The following is a 15,789-nucleotide window of genomic DNA, read 5'->3' as shown; positions in this document are numbered from 1 at the left end:
ACACGTGTATGTGTACAGCTATACATGCATATATCTACACCATCATTGGCATTACTTGCATCACATCCTGAAAATGCAAGTTTGTTCTACAAGAACTAAATTAATGTCCTTGCATTCTAAAACCAAAGCTGGAAGCCACTGCCCCAGTCTAAATGACAATTTACAAATGCTGATAAAGCTGGTGAACGTTGTACAGTTTTTAGACATACAAAAGCACAAAAAACACTTTTTACTTTATTTTTTATTTTGGATTTACAAAATTCCAGTGTCATCCAAATTTCAATCTTTAAACATTTGCATAATATTTTTTTTTTATATTATTACTATTTTTTTTTTTAATTCCGAGTTAAGGCCACTAGGTCAAAGTCAGGCAAACATGTTTAACATTGTAACATGGAAGACTTCAATAGGAACAAAACAAATGGCACAGACTTGAGCATACCAAATTCTACACTTGTAGGTGGGGTGTAGGGTCTGGTGGAGAAAAACCACTTCATTGTGCACAAGACAGACACACAAGACAGAATTGTGTTCTACAGGAGGAGAAAAGCTGTTTCTACCACCTGCTGGAGTAGGATAAACATTAAAAAGAACATAAAAGCCTGTAATTCCTGAAAACTTCTGAGCACTGATTCGTGGACTAGAACCAGCAGCAACAAAAAGTGACAAACTGTGAAAGGTGTAGTGTATATTTAAGCTCTTCCAAATATCTCTGGGCATGAACAAGATTTGTGTGTGCTCGTTTGAAAAATTCACTCCCACCCCAGAATACAACATGACAATGAAATGTGAGATATGACCAAGATGGTTGTATTATACTGAAAAGGAAAGAATTTTTTTAAATAAGCCCCCAGTCCTGTATCACCTCATCTCTTCCCCAGTCAAAGAAATATCAAAACAATCAAATGCACCCCATTATATCAAGGGCAGAAGGGTTGAGTACTTTCATAAGCAGCAATTAGATCTCAACCATTGTCAGTTATGCAAAAAAATGTCACACTGCAGGTGTGTAACCCTTCTGGACAACATAATGCCAGTTTTATTTTTCCTTAACTTATGGGCAAATAGGGTATTAGAAAGTACCTTCCTGAACACCCATGAATAACTGCTGCTTTACTCACTATAATCAAAGATACTTGAGCTACAAAGTGGAAAAAATCTAAGTGCTAAAACAGATTACAAACACCTGTGGACAAACAGAATGCAGAAACCTGCCAAAATAGGGCCATCCACATTTACATATTTTACTAATATGGTAGCCAGTTTAGCCTACTGGCCATTAAGTGCTTCTCTGCAAGGGCAACCTAGGAGTACTGTCTTGTTAAATGACGTGCTCGGATTCTCTGTTTGCAAATGGAGATTGAGCAATCAAACAAAGACTAATTTTTCATACTGGTTTAGTCTGACAGGGAGTATCACAATAGCATTAAATGAAGCCTAGTACAAGTTTCACTGCCAACGATGTTATCTGGACAACCAATATTTGTTTTACTACTACAATTTGTTTAATCAGAGATTTCTTCCGGAGATAAAGCAAAAGATAATTCATACAAGTCTCTAAAGCTGAAAGCTAGAACACAGTGGTGGAAGAAAGTCAATATGAATGGACCATATCACGCTAGACCTTCATGGAGGGTTGACAACACAATGGAAGGCAGCCTTAAAATCTACCAAAGTTAAAACAATTTGTGCCCACTTAAAGTCGCTTTTCCTTCTTTAAGGGAAACTGCCTAGTAGAACTACAAATCTTACAGGTTAAGAAATATGAACAGAAACAGCAAAGACGTTCTCTAGAAACAGCAGTAGTGGTTATGTTCTTTGCAAGATGGATAATCAAATCCCTCCATGCTTTGGAAAGGAAATAATGCTATCCTCTGTACAATATGGAGCTTCAATGTCAAGATACAGGTAGGGAGGGGAGAGCAGTGCTTCTGCTCAACTGGCACCATTGCAAGACACAAGTATTGCAGGGTTAAGGAAACTGAAAGAACTTTTAAATGTATAGTCAAGCAATAAAGACTAAAGAAATATCTCTGCAACAGTGATGGCCCTCAGGGGGGGGGGGGCAGAAGGACAATTATTCAGTCAGTCTTACTGGTTAATCCCACTGTAAAAATTCTTATACATGTCAGGTGATGCCTACTCAATATGGTCCAAGTTTCACCTCCAAAGGAGATGCATCCCTCTGAATACTTTCTAAACTTCTATACTGAATGAAACATGGCAATAATAGGCAGAGTTCTAACACCTTTATTCATAGATTAGTACTAGGCTAACTGTCCTCTTAGTTTCTTTAGTGCCATTAATCAACATAGCACCACTCAGCCAGAAAGAAAATGCTACATTTTTTCATCTCCAAATTTAGGAAGTGTCACAAAAAGAAATTTCCTCTCTTCACTTCAAACACAAACATTGTTCCTGAAACAATGTATTCTTTCACTACAATATTCAAATTAAAAGCTAAATTTGCTGGAATTCTTCATGCAGACCTTTCATACAGGCTACACACATTGCAAACTTCTGCAGCCCAATGGCTGTAGTAAAATCTGTGCTCACAAAAATAATGACTCTACAGGCCAATAATCCACTATAAACTTTTTTCTATTTTGGGCCAAACCTCTAGGCATGGACATATCATGTGCATAGGCTCCAGTAATGTAATATTACAGGTACTAGAAGGCAATCCATGATCTGAAGTCCTGTCACTGCTTGTTACACACCGCAAGATAAGGAATGCTCCCCAGTCAGAAGGTGTAATACGCTGAATAATTCAGACATCAAGTAGTGCTTACATGGCATATTACACAAACTACAGCACACGCACCTTGGTTAAGCGGTTTACTACCAATCTACAAGGAACAGGCGGCCCCCCTTGTCAACTCCTATAAAAAGGCTAAAGAGAAAAAGCACCGAGTAGAGATCAAAGAAAAATATCCAGGAAAACAGGATTATTTTCATTGGGAAAGAGATGGAGTTCAAAACATACTTGGTAAATATTCCTGCAAACTAAGTACAGCACGTGTCACTGTATGTAGCTATCCTTTAACACACAACTATGCCAGTCTGCAAAGTACAACACACAAATTAAGCCCTGCACAAATATAAACTAGGGCAAGCAGATAAATATGCCAGTAATAAACCCCTTAAAAGCACTTTAACCTTCATAATGGGTATACACAGAATGAGAAAACAGAACACACCTTCCAGACAGTATGCTGATCCAGAAAAAAAAAACTCAGTGTGAAGGCCACATTTTGATTGCAAAGTGTGCATAAACTGTGCGATCTGGATTAGACTTCCAGCAACCTGTGAACCATAACGCACAGAAACTGCTTCCTTTTAACTAGAGGAACACACCCTGATATTTCCCTGTAGGATCTCACTTAAAGCAAGTTACAACAGGTAAGTCACTAACCAACTGTACTGTCATGGCCCTACATTTTCCAAGCTTAGAGGAACAAACAGCCACCTAGACTTAGACAACACATTAGTCCTGCCACTCTAATAAATACCATACCTCTACTTCCTGTGCTGAGTTCAAAGCAAACCTGAAGACAGGAGTGATTTAAGACTTCTGCTGGAACGCTACAGTGATTTTTTTTTTGTACTCTTTAGATTCATCCCTGCACACATCAAGCCTCAATGTGTCGTGAGCCTTTTCATTCCCTAATACTGGCCATCACCAAATACATGAGTGAGAGCTAACTAGAGGGGCAGCCATTCTGGCCATGATGCAAGTGTTTTGTGCCCACATTGCCACCCCAGTAATGAAAGCATTGCCATTAGGGCCATTGCCTGTCCATCTATGGCAAAGTGAGCACTTCCATCACTGCGGAGAATGCTAGGCCCTTCCATTTCCTGTGTCTGCTGGATTGCTGGTGATCAAAACCATAACAGCTGATCAGAGGTGAGGCCACATTCTTTATGAAGTTAACCTGTAAGCAACAGTCCTTCCTTTAGATTCCCTGAGTGATGGTTCCACTAGAACCACTGTCCAATTAGATTCTTGCGTTAAGTTTTGCCAAAGAGATGACACCTGAACAATGGCTACTGTACAGCTAAACAAAACATTCAAGGGCTGTGCCTGACTTGCAACAAACCAGGCAGACAGAATAAAAAGTGTACAAGCCAAAATGCATCAATTATCAATCCCAGGAAGGCAAATGACAAACCATCTCAAAGACAGTTGCATTCGGAAGTGGTTGCTTTGCATCAGTTCTATCCAGCAATCATCTACATAAAAATGCACTAACACCACAGATGCGAGGAAAAGGAACAAGACTTGTCATAGTAAACACAGTGCTGGATAAAGCAACTCACAATGCCCAAAATTGACAGCCCAGGCCACATCTAAACCGGAGGAAATGTCAAAATGCAGAAACACCTGTGTGTAGAGTAAATCATGTCAATCAAGAACCACAATTGTCCAGATCGAGCATGACATCACTTGGCTTTCTAGGAAAGAAAGTGAGAAATTCTGTGCAATTTTAGATGCTCACATTCAGAGTAACGTGCATATCCATCAGAAGGTTCAAGTTGCTCTGAGTACTTGGTAACAGGATAGCTGTTCAGAAATGCATACCAGGGTATGATCATACTCTGGAGGTGAAAAATAATTGCAAGTGATGATTGCTCTCCATTTACTAACATGGACGGAAAAAAACTGTTTTTAGCTATTACACTAGTGACTATTACAACCTGGTTTGGCATCTCTCCACTGGCATCCCAGCATTGTTAAAACAAGGAAATGCTTTGAAGAACATTCTACAGTCCTCCATCAGTGGAGCTGAGCCTTCATCTATTAAATTAGAAAAGACTGTCTAGTCCACACTGACTTTCTACTTTACAGAGAATAAGAACATTAAAACTATCTCTCTGCAGAAGTCAATAAAAGTGAAACTAGTCAATGAGGACACATCTGGATGCAAAATGAAAGTGTACTAGCAGACCTACCAACTGCAACGCATACTTCAGTGTGCATATTAGAACAGCAATATGCCCAGCATAATATAGTCTCCACATTTACAGGATACTGAAAGGTTGACCAAGTAACAATGAAGAAACCCCTACTGACCAAATTCTCCTACGTCTCTGGCAACAGTATTCAAGCAGAACCAATGCAAAGAAAGGAAAACCATCACCAAATAATTCAATGGAAACTAAGCTCAAACTGTTCAAGTGCTCCATTATAATCATTTGCCATGATGACATGACCACATGGCATATCACTGCTGATTGATCAGTTGAAAATTGGAAAGAATGACGGATTTATGGAAAAACGCAATGAACACGCAAAGGGCTAAAACACTTTTAACCCAGCAACCATACTGACATCATGGCGTGAAAAACAGGCCAAAAGGAAGTAATGTATTTTTGAAAAACTCCATTAAACCAAATACAGTGAACTGACCAAAACAGCACTGATACACCAACCATAAGACAGCCATTAAGCTAGGCCATAACTGACTGGGTTTTATGCAAGAAAAACCTACAGGAGAGGTTGGCCAGAAGAAATTTTAAAATTACAAGGAGAAAGATAGCTCTTGGGTTAATAAGGACACATGCCCTGACACTGCCTCAGGCAGCAAAGAAGTTAGCTGGGGAGGAGTGGATGCAGCAGCCACACAATCTCACTTATCCCTGGTGTAGGATACTCATGTTGTCCAGATACAGGAATGCCCTGTGACTGAAGGACCAGAACAGCTCAGACTCAAAAGCACAAGCAGCTAGACACTGTGTGCACAACATCAGAGGTGGGCTGAAGAATACATTTATGGGGGCCTTGTCAAAGAAGACACTGCACCAGCTTGCTGGCCAACAGGAAACAGGCTGGCCTGTAGGAGGATTTAAAAAAATATTAGCTTCCCAGTAAAATTACTGCAGGGGCTACTCAGCTTTCAATCTCTATATCCTCAGATGCTAGGAAATGGAGCAGATCAAAAAATTTACCAATGGGGAGGGGGGGGGGGCAAGGCTCAATTGCTGCACACAGCGAGTACTCAAAAACAGCACGCAAAAGAAACAAAAAACTAGAAAGAGAAGAGAAATTCCTTTTCCTTGTACTTTCCCTCTAAGTGTCAAAAGCATCTTTCATCTAGCAATTTCAAATAAGTAATCAAATGGGAACAATTTGTGAAAACTGACACTGTCCGCTAGAGCTTTCAATGCTGAATTTTTGAAATCTTCCAGACAATACGGTACAGTGGTCTGGCTGAGTTTACAAGCCATGCATATGGAAAAGGTGAAGCCACCATAATGCACAATGCCATGTGTAAACTTCTTCACATAAGAAAGCAAAGACAGAATACCCAGAAAGCAAAGACAGAATACCAGACTATCTCAAAGGAGTTCTAGGTTGACCAAGGATGGCTTTTACCTATAAACACATTTGCACATAGTTGAATGCAACCTAGCTAAAACAAAACAAAAAAAAAACCTGACAGCTGAATTCCACAATAAATATAAAACTCTGGCAAAAAGCCTGAGGGGCCTCAGATAACCCGAACAAACTAATTTTGTTCAACAAACAAATCTTTTTTTTTTTTTTTTTTTTTTTACACTTCAGTCAAAATGAGTTTGGGGTTTAAACAAATGAAATCCAAGTTCACCTACTAAATGCATAAATACGTGAAAAGTACATAAACAATGACTTGATGACCTCCAAGTTGGCAGGGGTTTCTGTGCATTCAGATACTTTAAAGGCATTAAGTTACAAAGTTGTTGCATAAAGGACAATCAGAAACAAGGTCTTACTTCCAGAAGTAGAAGTCATGCTCTGGGGGCCTGCAATTGTAGTACTCTGGCAAACGAGATCTATTCCATTGGTTCTTCATTAAATTAAGCTTACACCCATGCTCAAGGAACCCTGGGACAGGAAGGTATGTTAAGGGATGAAACATCCTTATCAAGAGACTAGGTGCTCACAGCTATACACTTACATATATTCTAATGCTTCACATTCTTATTCAGGAAAAGTATGCGTGAAATTGCACGCTGGGCAGCAACACCATCCAGTCAGATGGCAAAAATTGCTGAAAATGACATGTACATATAACATACTACCATACTTGGTGGAGAGTATGAGAAGAAAATGCATCATTTTCAAAAACATTGCTACTACCACCCCAAGGAAATGCTGGTTAGGTCATAACTTCTCAGACTTGACACCCTAGGTGAAAGCAGCAAGTCACAAACATGGCACTTCTCAGGAAGGTAGGCTGGAGTTCCTTAAAATCCCAGGAAGCAAAACGATAAAGGATGTGGAAAATCCAAAAAGCAGGGTGTAAAGAACAAGACCCATTATGATGGACATGAGGTAGTAAAGAGAAACAATAAAAGCTAAAACTAATATCACTTGCAGAACTGAAGTGCATTCCTCCAGTCTTCCACTTAATCAATGAGGAATTGCAGCACTGCCTGCTCCTTAGACATCTCTTCTGCCTTAATTTGAAGCCCTGCAACCCCACCAATAAAAGTCCTCCGCTCCCAGTTGCACAGTATTGCACAAACAGTGTGATGCTATCTCAAAAATTAGCCCCAATAAATTAAGAGGAAAGGGTGAGGTGTTCCCCCATAGGCAGTGGAGGACCAAATTTTGCAGCACTGCCATGGTGACCTCATTTATTACAGGATCTGCTCTATATACCAAATACTGATCACTTTCACTCATTGCATCTTTGGTTGAGGGTCATAAGAGCTTGGAACCCAAGCTAGATTTTAGGCTGGAAAGCTGCTGGCAGTGGAAAAGTGTTCAAAGGTTCTGGCTTACAAAGTGGAATTACAATTTTGGGTAAAGAAAATAGACATGGGCTCTTGAAGAGGTCAAGTGTTATGACACAGGAACTAAATTCCTAGGTGAATTCAATACAACTGGCTGCACAGTAGAACAGGATACAAACATGTAAATTTCATAGATCAGAGGTCAGCAGCCTGGTGATGTTCGACTGTTTGATCAGAAGCGTTTGGGTCCCCAAGGGGAAACGACCTTCTGAACCACTGTAGCACCAAAACTCGGAAAATCCTCAGAGCTGCTCATATCTGGAGCCTGCAAAGGGAACAGAAAAAAAAATGAACAGATGAAATTAAACAAAAATAACAGCTTCACAGGTTGCATGACTAAGATTGTAACAGTGCAATATTGCCAGAAACTAATCCATAATTACACAAAAAAAATTGAGCTTTGTACACCTGCTGGCTGTGGACCATCAGATCCTCTCTCCTGTCCTATCAGTCTATTTTCCCTTCAAGTGGCAGCCATCAGGGTAGTTTACATTTTCATTTGTCTCCCTTGGCCTTAACACTGCAAAGCTCTCACAGCAAGATGGAGGGGTGGAATAAATGGACTGATGGCAAAGGACTTTCCCTCACTTCTGCTAGGGGTGTTATCTAAAAGCAATCCACATCTCCCCTTGCAGTATGACAAGTGGTCTCTTTGGACTCCACCAGGGAAAGTTTATCGTATGTGCCCCCAAATCCACACAGACCCCACCCTCCCTCAGGAAAAGGTGAACAGGCCATGCCCCTTCACTTCTCCCACTCAGTGTCTAGATCCTTCAGTCCCAAGGCCACTAAGTGAATCCTAGTCACTTGGGCTGCAGGCAGGAGTCCCTCCCGAGTCATGCAGGTGGGCTCATTACACAAATTTTAAATGTATGCAATTATAATTAAGTCAAGTAACTGGTAACAAGCCAACAAAGTCGCTACGCACTGGCAGTGCAAAAGACTAACGCTCCTGCTTCCTTTGCCAAAGGCACAGGGTTTAAATCTTTCCACATTCCTTTGACTACTGTGTGATCTTGAGCAAGTCACTTAACTAGACAGCACTCTGGGCCAGTTGGGAATTTGGACTGGGCTCCTTAATGGTCTTCTAGACAGCAAGCTTGATAACTACCTATGAATCGGAATTTCGATGACAAACTGCAGACACAAAACTACAGACGTGTTGTGAATGAAAGCAACTCAAAGAAATTCTTGTGGTGCCACACCATTTTCACCCCATTAACCTTAGCAGCCTAGCCCACAAAGACCACAAATGGGTTATGCAGAAACCTACTTTACTCATTTTAAAAATCAACCATGAGATGGCAGACACCTAGGGAAAATGGATTTCATACAACTTACAGCACTCAGTGAAAAAAGGGGCTATCAAATGCTGCAAGGTACACCAACGAAAAGGCAGAGTACCATTTGTTTTTGATGGTCAAACAAGGATAAACACTCTTGGATGAAGATGGAGGTTTTATGGACAGTGCCAGGATAGCCAAAAAGTACAGTTGTGTACACTTACCATAAATGTAGATGTTAGAGTGTATTCACTGTTGCAGTCATCACATTAGTGTTATCCCTGCCAGGGTAGCCCTTGGCCACCCCGAATACCAGAGGCTTAGTACTGCTGCGTTGGTTGCTTTCACTTCAGGATTGAAGTCAGGTCATCAGTAGTATAAAGTGATGCAGCAGACACCATTACACCAGTTTTTCTTTCCCAGTCAGGAGCTCCCAAGTGGGAGCCGGGTTATGGTTTTAGAACCCCACCAGTAGAAAGTAAATACCAAAAAGTTCCTTGTAAGGAGAGAGAGAGGGAGATGGAGGGAGGGAAAAGTACAGTTTTGTACCTACCATAAATGTAGATGTCCAATAGGTATGCATCTGCAGTCATAACATATGGTTTGTCCTGCCTCAGGCAGCCCTTCGGTCGGCCGGATTCCAAAGTCTGGGTCTGGCCTCGGCTGATGTCGCACTTTCCCCGACGTCAGAGCGTCTGGGGTATAAAAGCGTCAGCCGACGCCATTTTCCTCAGTTTTTCTTGCCCCAGATGCCAGGTGCCCTCTAGGAAGGCTAAATTTGGATAAATGCAATAAAGTTCCAAACATTTGCAAAATTATATATATATATATATATATATATATATATATATATATACACACACATGTATATACAAACAAATACACCATAATAGATTCACCCAGCTAGCTAAAGAGGGGTAAGCACCCTAGGGATACCACAGAGGGGTAGGAGGGAGGGTAAACCTGACTGCAGATGCATACCTATCGGACATCTACATTTATGGTAGGTACAAAACTGTACTATGTCCTTCAAGGATGCATCTGCAGTCATAACATATGGGTAGAATACCATAGCCAATCTGGGGGAGGAGGTACCAAGAAAAGGATGGTGTAGTTAAGATCCCCTGCAGGACTGCAGTAGCAAAACCTGCTCTGGATCCGAGTATAAAGGTAGATTGTAATGTTTGGTAAATGTATGCACGGAGCTCCAAGTAGCAGCTTCTAAAATGTCCTTGGTAGCCACCACTCATAGGAAGGCTGTAGTGGTGGCCGTGGCCCTTGTGGAATGAGGCCTGATGTTTGCAGGAACTGTCTTTCCATGAAAGGAGTAACAAAATCGAATGCAATTTCCTATCCATTTTGAAACTGTCTGTTTGGAAATTGCTTTTCCTTGCACCCCAGTAGCATATGCTACAAATAGTTGGTCAGTTTTTCTGCTACTTTTAGTTCTGTCCAAGTAGTAGCGTAGTTGTCTGTGTATATCCAGGGTGTGCAGAAGTTTTTCCCCTCTATTCTGTGGATTTGGGAAGAACGTAGGGAAGTGAATAGCTTGGTTCAAGGATACCCTCGATACGACCTTGGGCATAAAAGTAGGATTGGTTCTTAGTGAAACTCTGTCCTGATGGAAGATAAGAAATGGCTGTACTGCCATTAATGCTTGTAACTCAGATACTCTTCTTGCTGAAATTGCCAGAAGGAATGCAGTTTTCCAAGACAGAAACTGTAGATCCGCTGATGCTGCTGGTTCAAAAGGAGGAAGTGTTTCTCCAACACAAAGTTGAGATCCCAAGGAGGTAGAGGGGGTTTTCTTGGAAGTTTAATATTTTTGATCCCTCTCAGAAATTGCCTGAGGAGAGGGTGTGAAGATAGGTGGATCCACATTGTATTCTGCTGAAATTGCTGAGGCATGAATCTTAATGGAAGAATAGGACAGGCCATTGTGGAACAATTCTGCTAAGTATTCCAGAATATGTGTCATGCTTGCCAGTCACATCTGAGCCTTTTGATGTGTTCCAAATGAGAAATCTTTTCCATTTAGCTGAGTATGTCTTCCTTGTGGAAGGCCGGCAAACTTCCATGATAATGTCCTTCACTCTCTGTGATAAAACATTTTGATTGGGATTTAAGGAATTTTCCAGGCAGTTAGCTGCAATGTTTACAAGTTGGGATGCATGATCTTGAAATTGTTCTACGTCAGAAGAGGCCATAGGGGAAGAGGCCATGGTTTTGCCTGTGACATGCTCCTCAACAATGGATACCAGTGTTGCCTTGGCCAGTCTGGAGCTATCAGAATCACTCTTGGCTGTTCCTCCCTGATCTCCAGTAGAACCTTGTACATTAATGGGAGAGGTGGGAAGGCATATACTTTTAGAGCTTTCCCGCTGAAAGAGAGAGAGTCCACCCTCCAAGCTTGTGGGGGGTATGTCCTTGAGCAGAATGTCTTCAATTGATGGTTGAGGGGGGAAGCGAATAGATCTATCTCCGGCATTCCCCATGCCTTTGCTATGAGTTGGAAGATGTCTGGGTGCAGCATCCATTCATGTGCATCCATGGTAGTTCTGTTTAAGCTGTCTGCCAGTGTATTCTCTTTTCCTGGCACGAACTGGGACTGTAGTTGGATATTGAGTTTCAGGCATAGTTCCCATAGATTCATAGCCAGCCGGCATAGAGGGTAGGAGTGTGTGCCTCCCTGCTTGTTTATGTACCACATGACCGTGGTGTTGTCTGTCCTTATTAACAGGTGGCCTTGATGGAGGAAGGGTTTGAAAGCCTCGATTGCATGCATCACTGCCAGCATTTCCTTTTGGTTTATGTGCATGCGTAGCCTGCCCTTGAGACCATAGGCCTTGGATACATTTGCCCTCCATGTGTGCTCCCCATCCTCGGTCTGAAGCGTCCGTGGTGATGGTTTGTTTTGTTTTGGTTTGTTGAAAGGCAACCCTCTGTTGGACTGGCAGGCCTGAGCCCACCACAGGAATTCCTTTTGAAGGCAAGGAATGATTGGTATCAAAGTTTCTAAACTGTGACTGTGTTGAGACCATACACTCCTTAGGTACCATTGTAATTTTCTCATATGCAGCCTGGCCTGTGGTATCAGAATTATGCAGGATGCCATGTAACCCAGGGCCTGCAGGATTTTCCTTGCAGTAAGCTGAGTTTGTCTTGACAGAATCATGAAGTAATCCGGAAGTTGTTTTTGTTTTTCTTCTGTGAGAAAGGCCATTTGGGTGGTTGTGTCCAGATCTGCGCCCAAAAAGGTTATCCTTTGCGATGGAGCAAGTCTTGACTTTTGATGTTGACTGTGTATCCCAAGGCCTGTAGCAGGTGGATGACATAGGCCAAGTCCTTTATCAAATTTCCCTTGTTGTCCGCTTGTATAAGGCAGTCGTCCAGATATGGGTAGATTTGAATCCCCTGAAGTCTGCAGTGTGCAATTACTGATGCCAGGCATTTCGTGAATACTCTGGGCGCAGTAGATAAGCCAAAGGGCAATGTTGAGAATTGATAATGCTCTGATCCTGCAAGAAATCTGAGGTGTCTTCTGCAACTTGGTCGAATAGGGACTTGCAGGTATGCCTCCTTGAGATCTAGAGTCACCAGCCAAGACTCCTTGCCCAACATGGGAAGAAGTTGCTGTAGGGTCAGCATCTTGAATTTTGGCACAATGAGGTAAGTATTCAGTGCGGACAGGTCGAGAATAGGCCTCCATTGATTTTCTTTTCTTGGTACAACGAATAGTCTTGAGTAAAATCCTTGGCCTTGTTCTGAAAGTGGTACCTTTTCTATAGCTTTCATTGGAAGCAAGTTGATCTGCTTTAAAGCCTCTGCCCTCTGATTTGGTGGTAGGTTTGGCATTCCGTTTCTTTTTGGCAAAGTGTGGAAGTGGAACCTGTATCCTTTGTCTATTATTTGCAGTGTCCATGTGTCCCTTGTAATATAATGCCAGTTTTTTGAGAATAAAGCAAGCTTTCCGCCCAAGGGCGCTTCCAGTTGAGCCCTGGTAGGCGGAATCAGAGTAAAGTCATTGAGCCTGTCCTGGTGTAGTAGTAGTTGTTGTTGCTGCTGTTGCACTACTCCTCTGGTTGGCAGGCTGCCACTGACGGCCTCTGTAGGAGCCCTTCGATTGGCCTCTTCCTCTGGGGCGTCTGTTCCTGCCTCTCTGGGCTCTGTCCGAGTCTGGAAAGGACCAATTCTTAGTAGGCCAGTTTCTGCTGAATCTCGGTGGTTGTACTTGCAGGAAATCCTTAACTGTTTGCACAGATTTTGCCTTTTCTTCAAACTTTAAGACCTCCTGAGCAGAGAAGCCAAATAAATTCTGTTTCTCCATTGGAGCATCCAGGAGTTTTGCTTTAACATGGTCTGGCAAAGATTGTTCCTTCAGCCAGGCATGCCTACGAATAACTGCCCCAGTCATAGCTGACCTAAATGAAGCCTCCAATGCATCATAGCCACATTTTAAGAAATGATTACTAACCTGCTGTGAGTTGTGTACCAAATCCTGAAGAGATTTACGGTCAAGGGGTTCAGGAGAAGAAAGTTTCTTATTCAGTTCATCTAACAAATACTCTTGGTACTGTATCATATGAAATTGACAATTTAATGCCCTGACGGAAAGAGTTGCAGAAGTATATACCTTCTTTCCCCATCTCTCTAAAGCTCTAGACTCTCTATCAGAGGGTAGAGGATTTTTGACAGTGGCGGCCGCAACCCCTTTAGGGCCCTGAGAAATAGTTTCTGGGTCTGCAGAATGGGCTTTATACAGATGGAAATGAGAATCTGGGACCCTGTAGTATCTATCAGGTTTGGCAGGGGCAGGAGGGAGAGTATCAGGGGCTGTACTGACATCATTGTACACATCATCAATTACATTCAAAACAGGAGGTATAGCTAAGGGCCTATGTTGAGGCAAATTTAAAAAGGTCCTTAAATCTTTTTCTAGAATCAGAGAATTCCTGACCTTGCCATTGAAAATGCTCTCTCATGGAGTGTAGAGTCTCACCAAAGGAAAACTCTTCAGGAGGGGAGGCCGAAGGGATAGATTCTTCAGCATCAGAATCCTCATAGGGCGAATAAGCCTGCTCCTGGTGGTCTGACAACTCAGACCCATCCGTGGACTCATTTGAAGAGTGTGGGTCAGAGGGGTCAGTCCTGGGCCTTTTGTCTGGTGGAGGGTGAGAGGCCCTGTCCGGGTGAGGTTGTGAACCTCTAATTAAAGAAATAAGGTCCTCTGAAAGGCTGAGGATCTGAGAACTAGAGGAAGGCCTCTGGGAGGTAGTCTTGGGAGGCAAAGCTTTAGAAAGTTTAGCAGCTTTAGCCCTAGAAAAGGCCTTAATGGACATGGAAGCAGGGGGCCTAGCTGCCCCACGTGCAGGAGTAGAAATGTCCAAAGGTATGGTGTCGGACATTTCCTGGACACTGGTTTTGGTAGGTAGCTCGGTAGCAGACTCAGCCGGGGCCTCCCGGGCAGCGGTGGTCGGTTGAATGGGTTCGGAAGAAGGAATCTCCGAGGACTCTGTTTCGGCTGAAACAGAGACACTCGCGGTAGGCCTTACCGTGGTTTTAGCCGAAACAGTGGGCCGCGAGTGTCGGTCCTTGTCCTTCCGTTTTTTCACCAAATGCGATGTCGGAGTCTCCGACGGCATTTTATATGCAAAACGGGCCCCAAAAAATTCCTCTGCAAACTCCGACCGACGTCTAAGAGTTCGTCAGTTGAAGGAAGCACAGGCTGAACAGGCCGATACGTCGTGGTCTGGGCCTAAGCAAGGAAGGCAGTAGGAATGGAAATCCTTATGAGGTATTTATTTCCCACAAGTTAAACAATTATTTACTTTGTCTGACATCGGCTGAGACAAGAAAGAGTCCCCAACGGGGTACTTAGCTTTTTCGAAGTCTTCGGTAGCTGAATTCACTGGATCTGACCGACCAGCACTTGCGAACAGCTTCTGTTTCGGGCACCGCACGGTAAGAAAGACTGAGGAAAATGGCGTCGGCTGATGCTTTTATACCCCAGCCGCTCTGACGTCGGGGAAAGTGCGACATAAGCCGAGGCCAGACCCAGACTTTGGAATCCGGCCGACTGAAGGGCTGCCTGAGGCAGGACAACCCATATGTTATGACTGCAGATGCATCCTTGAAGGACATCCAGGACTGCAACAGTGAATACACTCCAACATCTACATTTATGGTAAGTGTACACAACTGTACTATGTTCTTAGTGTTTCACTGCTGCAGTCATCACATTTGGGTTGATTCCCAAACCTGAGGAAAAGGATGGAGGCAGTCAAGGAAACTAGGGGCTGGCTAGGATTCCCTGCAAGACTGCAGTGGCAAAGCTTGCTCTGGATTTGGAGAAGCTAGGGAGGTGGTAATGCCTGGTGAAAGTGTGAGCAGATGTTCCTGGTGGGGACACAGAGGAAAGCTGCAGAGGTGGAGGCTGCTCTGGTGGAGCGAGTCCTGACCCCCTTAGGGGGAGGATTTCCATGTTGCTTTTAACAGAAATGGATGCAGTGTGCTATCCATTTGGAAATTGTTTGGAGATGGCTTTGCCCTCTGCCCCTGCAGCAAAGCTAACCAGTAATTGATCAGACTTTCTGAATGATTTAGTCCCGTCTAGATAGAATCGGAGCTGTCTGTGCACATCTAGTGTGTACAGGATTCTTTCCCCCTTGTTTTGTGGGTTAGGGAAAAAGGTGGGCAAATGAATGGATTGGTTGAGAGCCACACTGGA

At 42.9% G+C, this 15,789-nt stretch overlaps 1 protein-coding gene across 1 annotated transcript in view; it reads right to left on the bottom strand.

The window, feature by feature from the left end:
- Positions 1-223: 223 nt before the first annotated feature.
- The window catches only part of LOC122801243 (high density lipoprotein binding protein), a 1,918,659-nt gene continuing 1,903,093 nt past the window's right edge, over positions 224-15,789 (bottom strand). The window contains exon 28 of the mRNA XM_044070795.1: positions 224-8,044. Within this exon, the coding sequence (XP_043926730.1) occupies positions 7,952-8,044 (93 nt within the window). The 3' untranslated portion in view covers positions 224-7,951. The remainder of the gene's footprint in view (positions 8,045-15,789) is intronic.

The sequence above is a fragment of the Protopterus annectens genome, chromosome 4.part1 (assembly GCF_019279795.1).
Source record: "Protopterus annectens isolate FY-2018-M chromosome 4.part1, PAN1.0, whole genome shotgun sequence".
Taxonomy (NCBI): domain Eukaryota; kingdom Metazoa; phylum Chordata; order Ceratodontiformes; family Protopteridae; genus Protopterus; species Protopterus annectens.
This window is presented reverse-complemented; position numbering and strand designations above follow the sequence as displayed.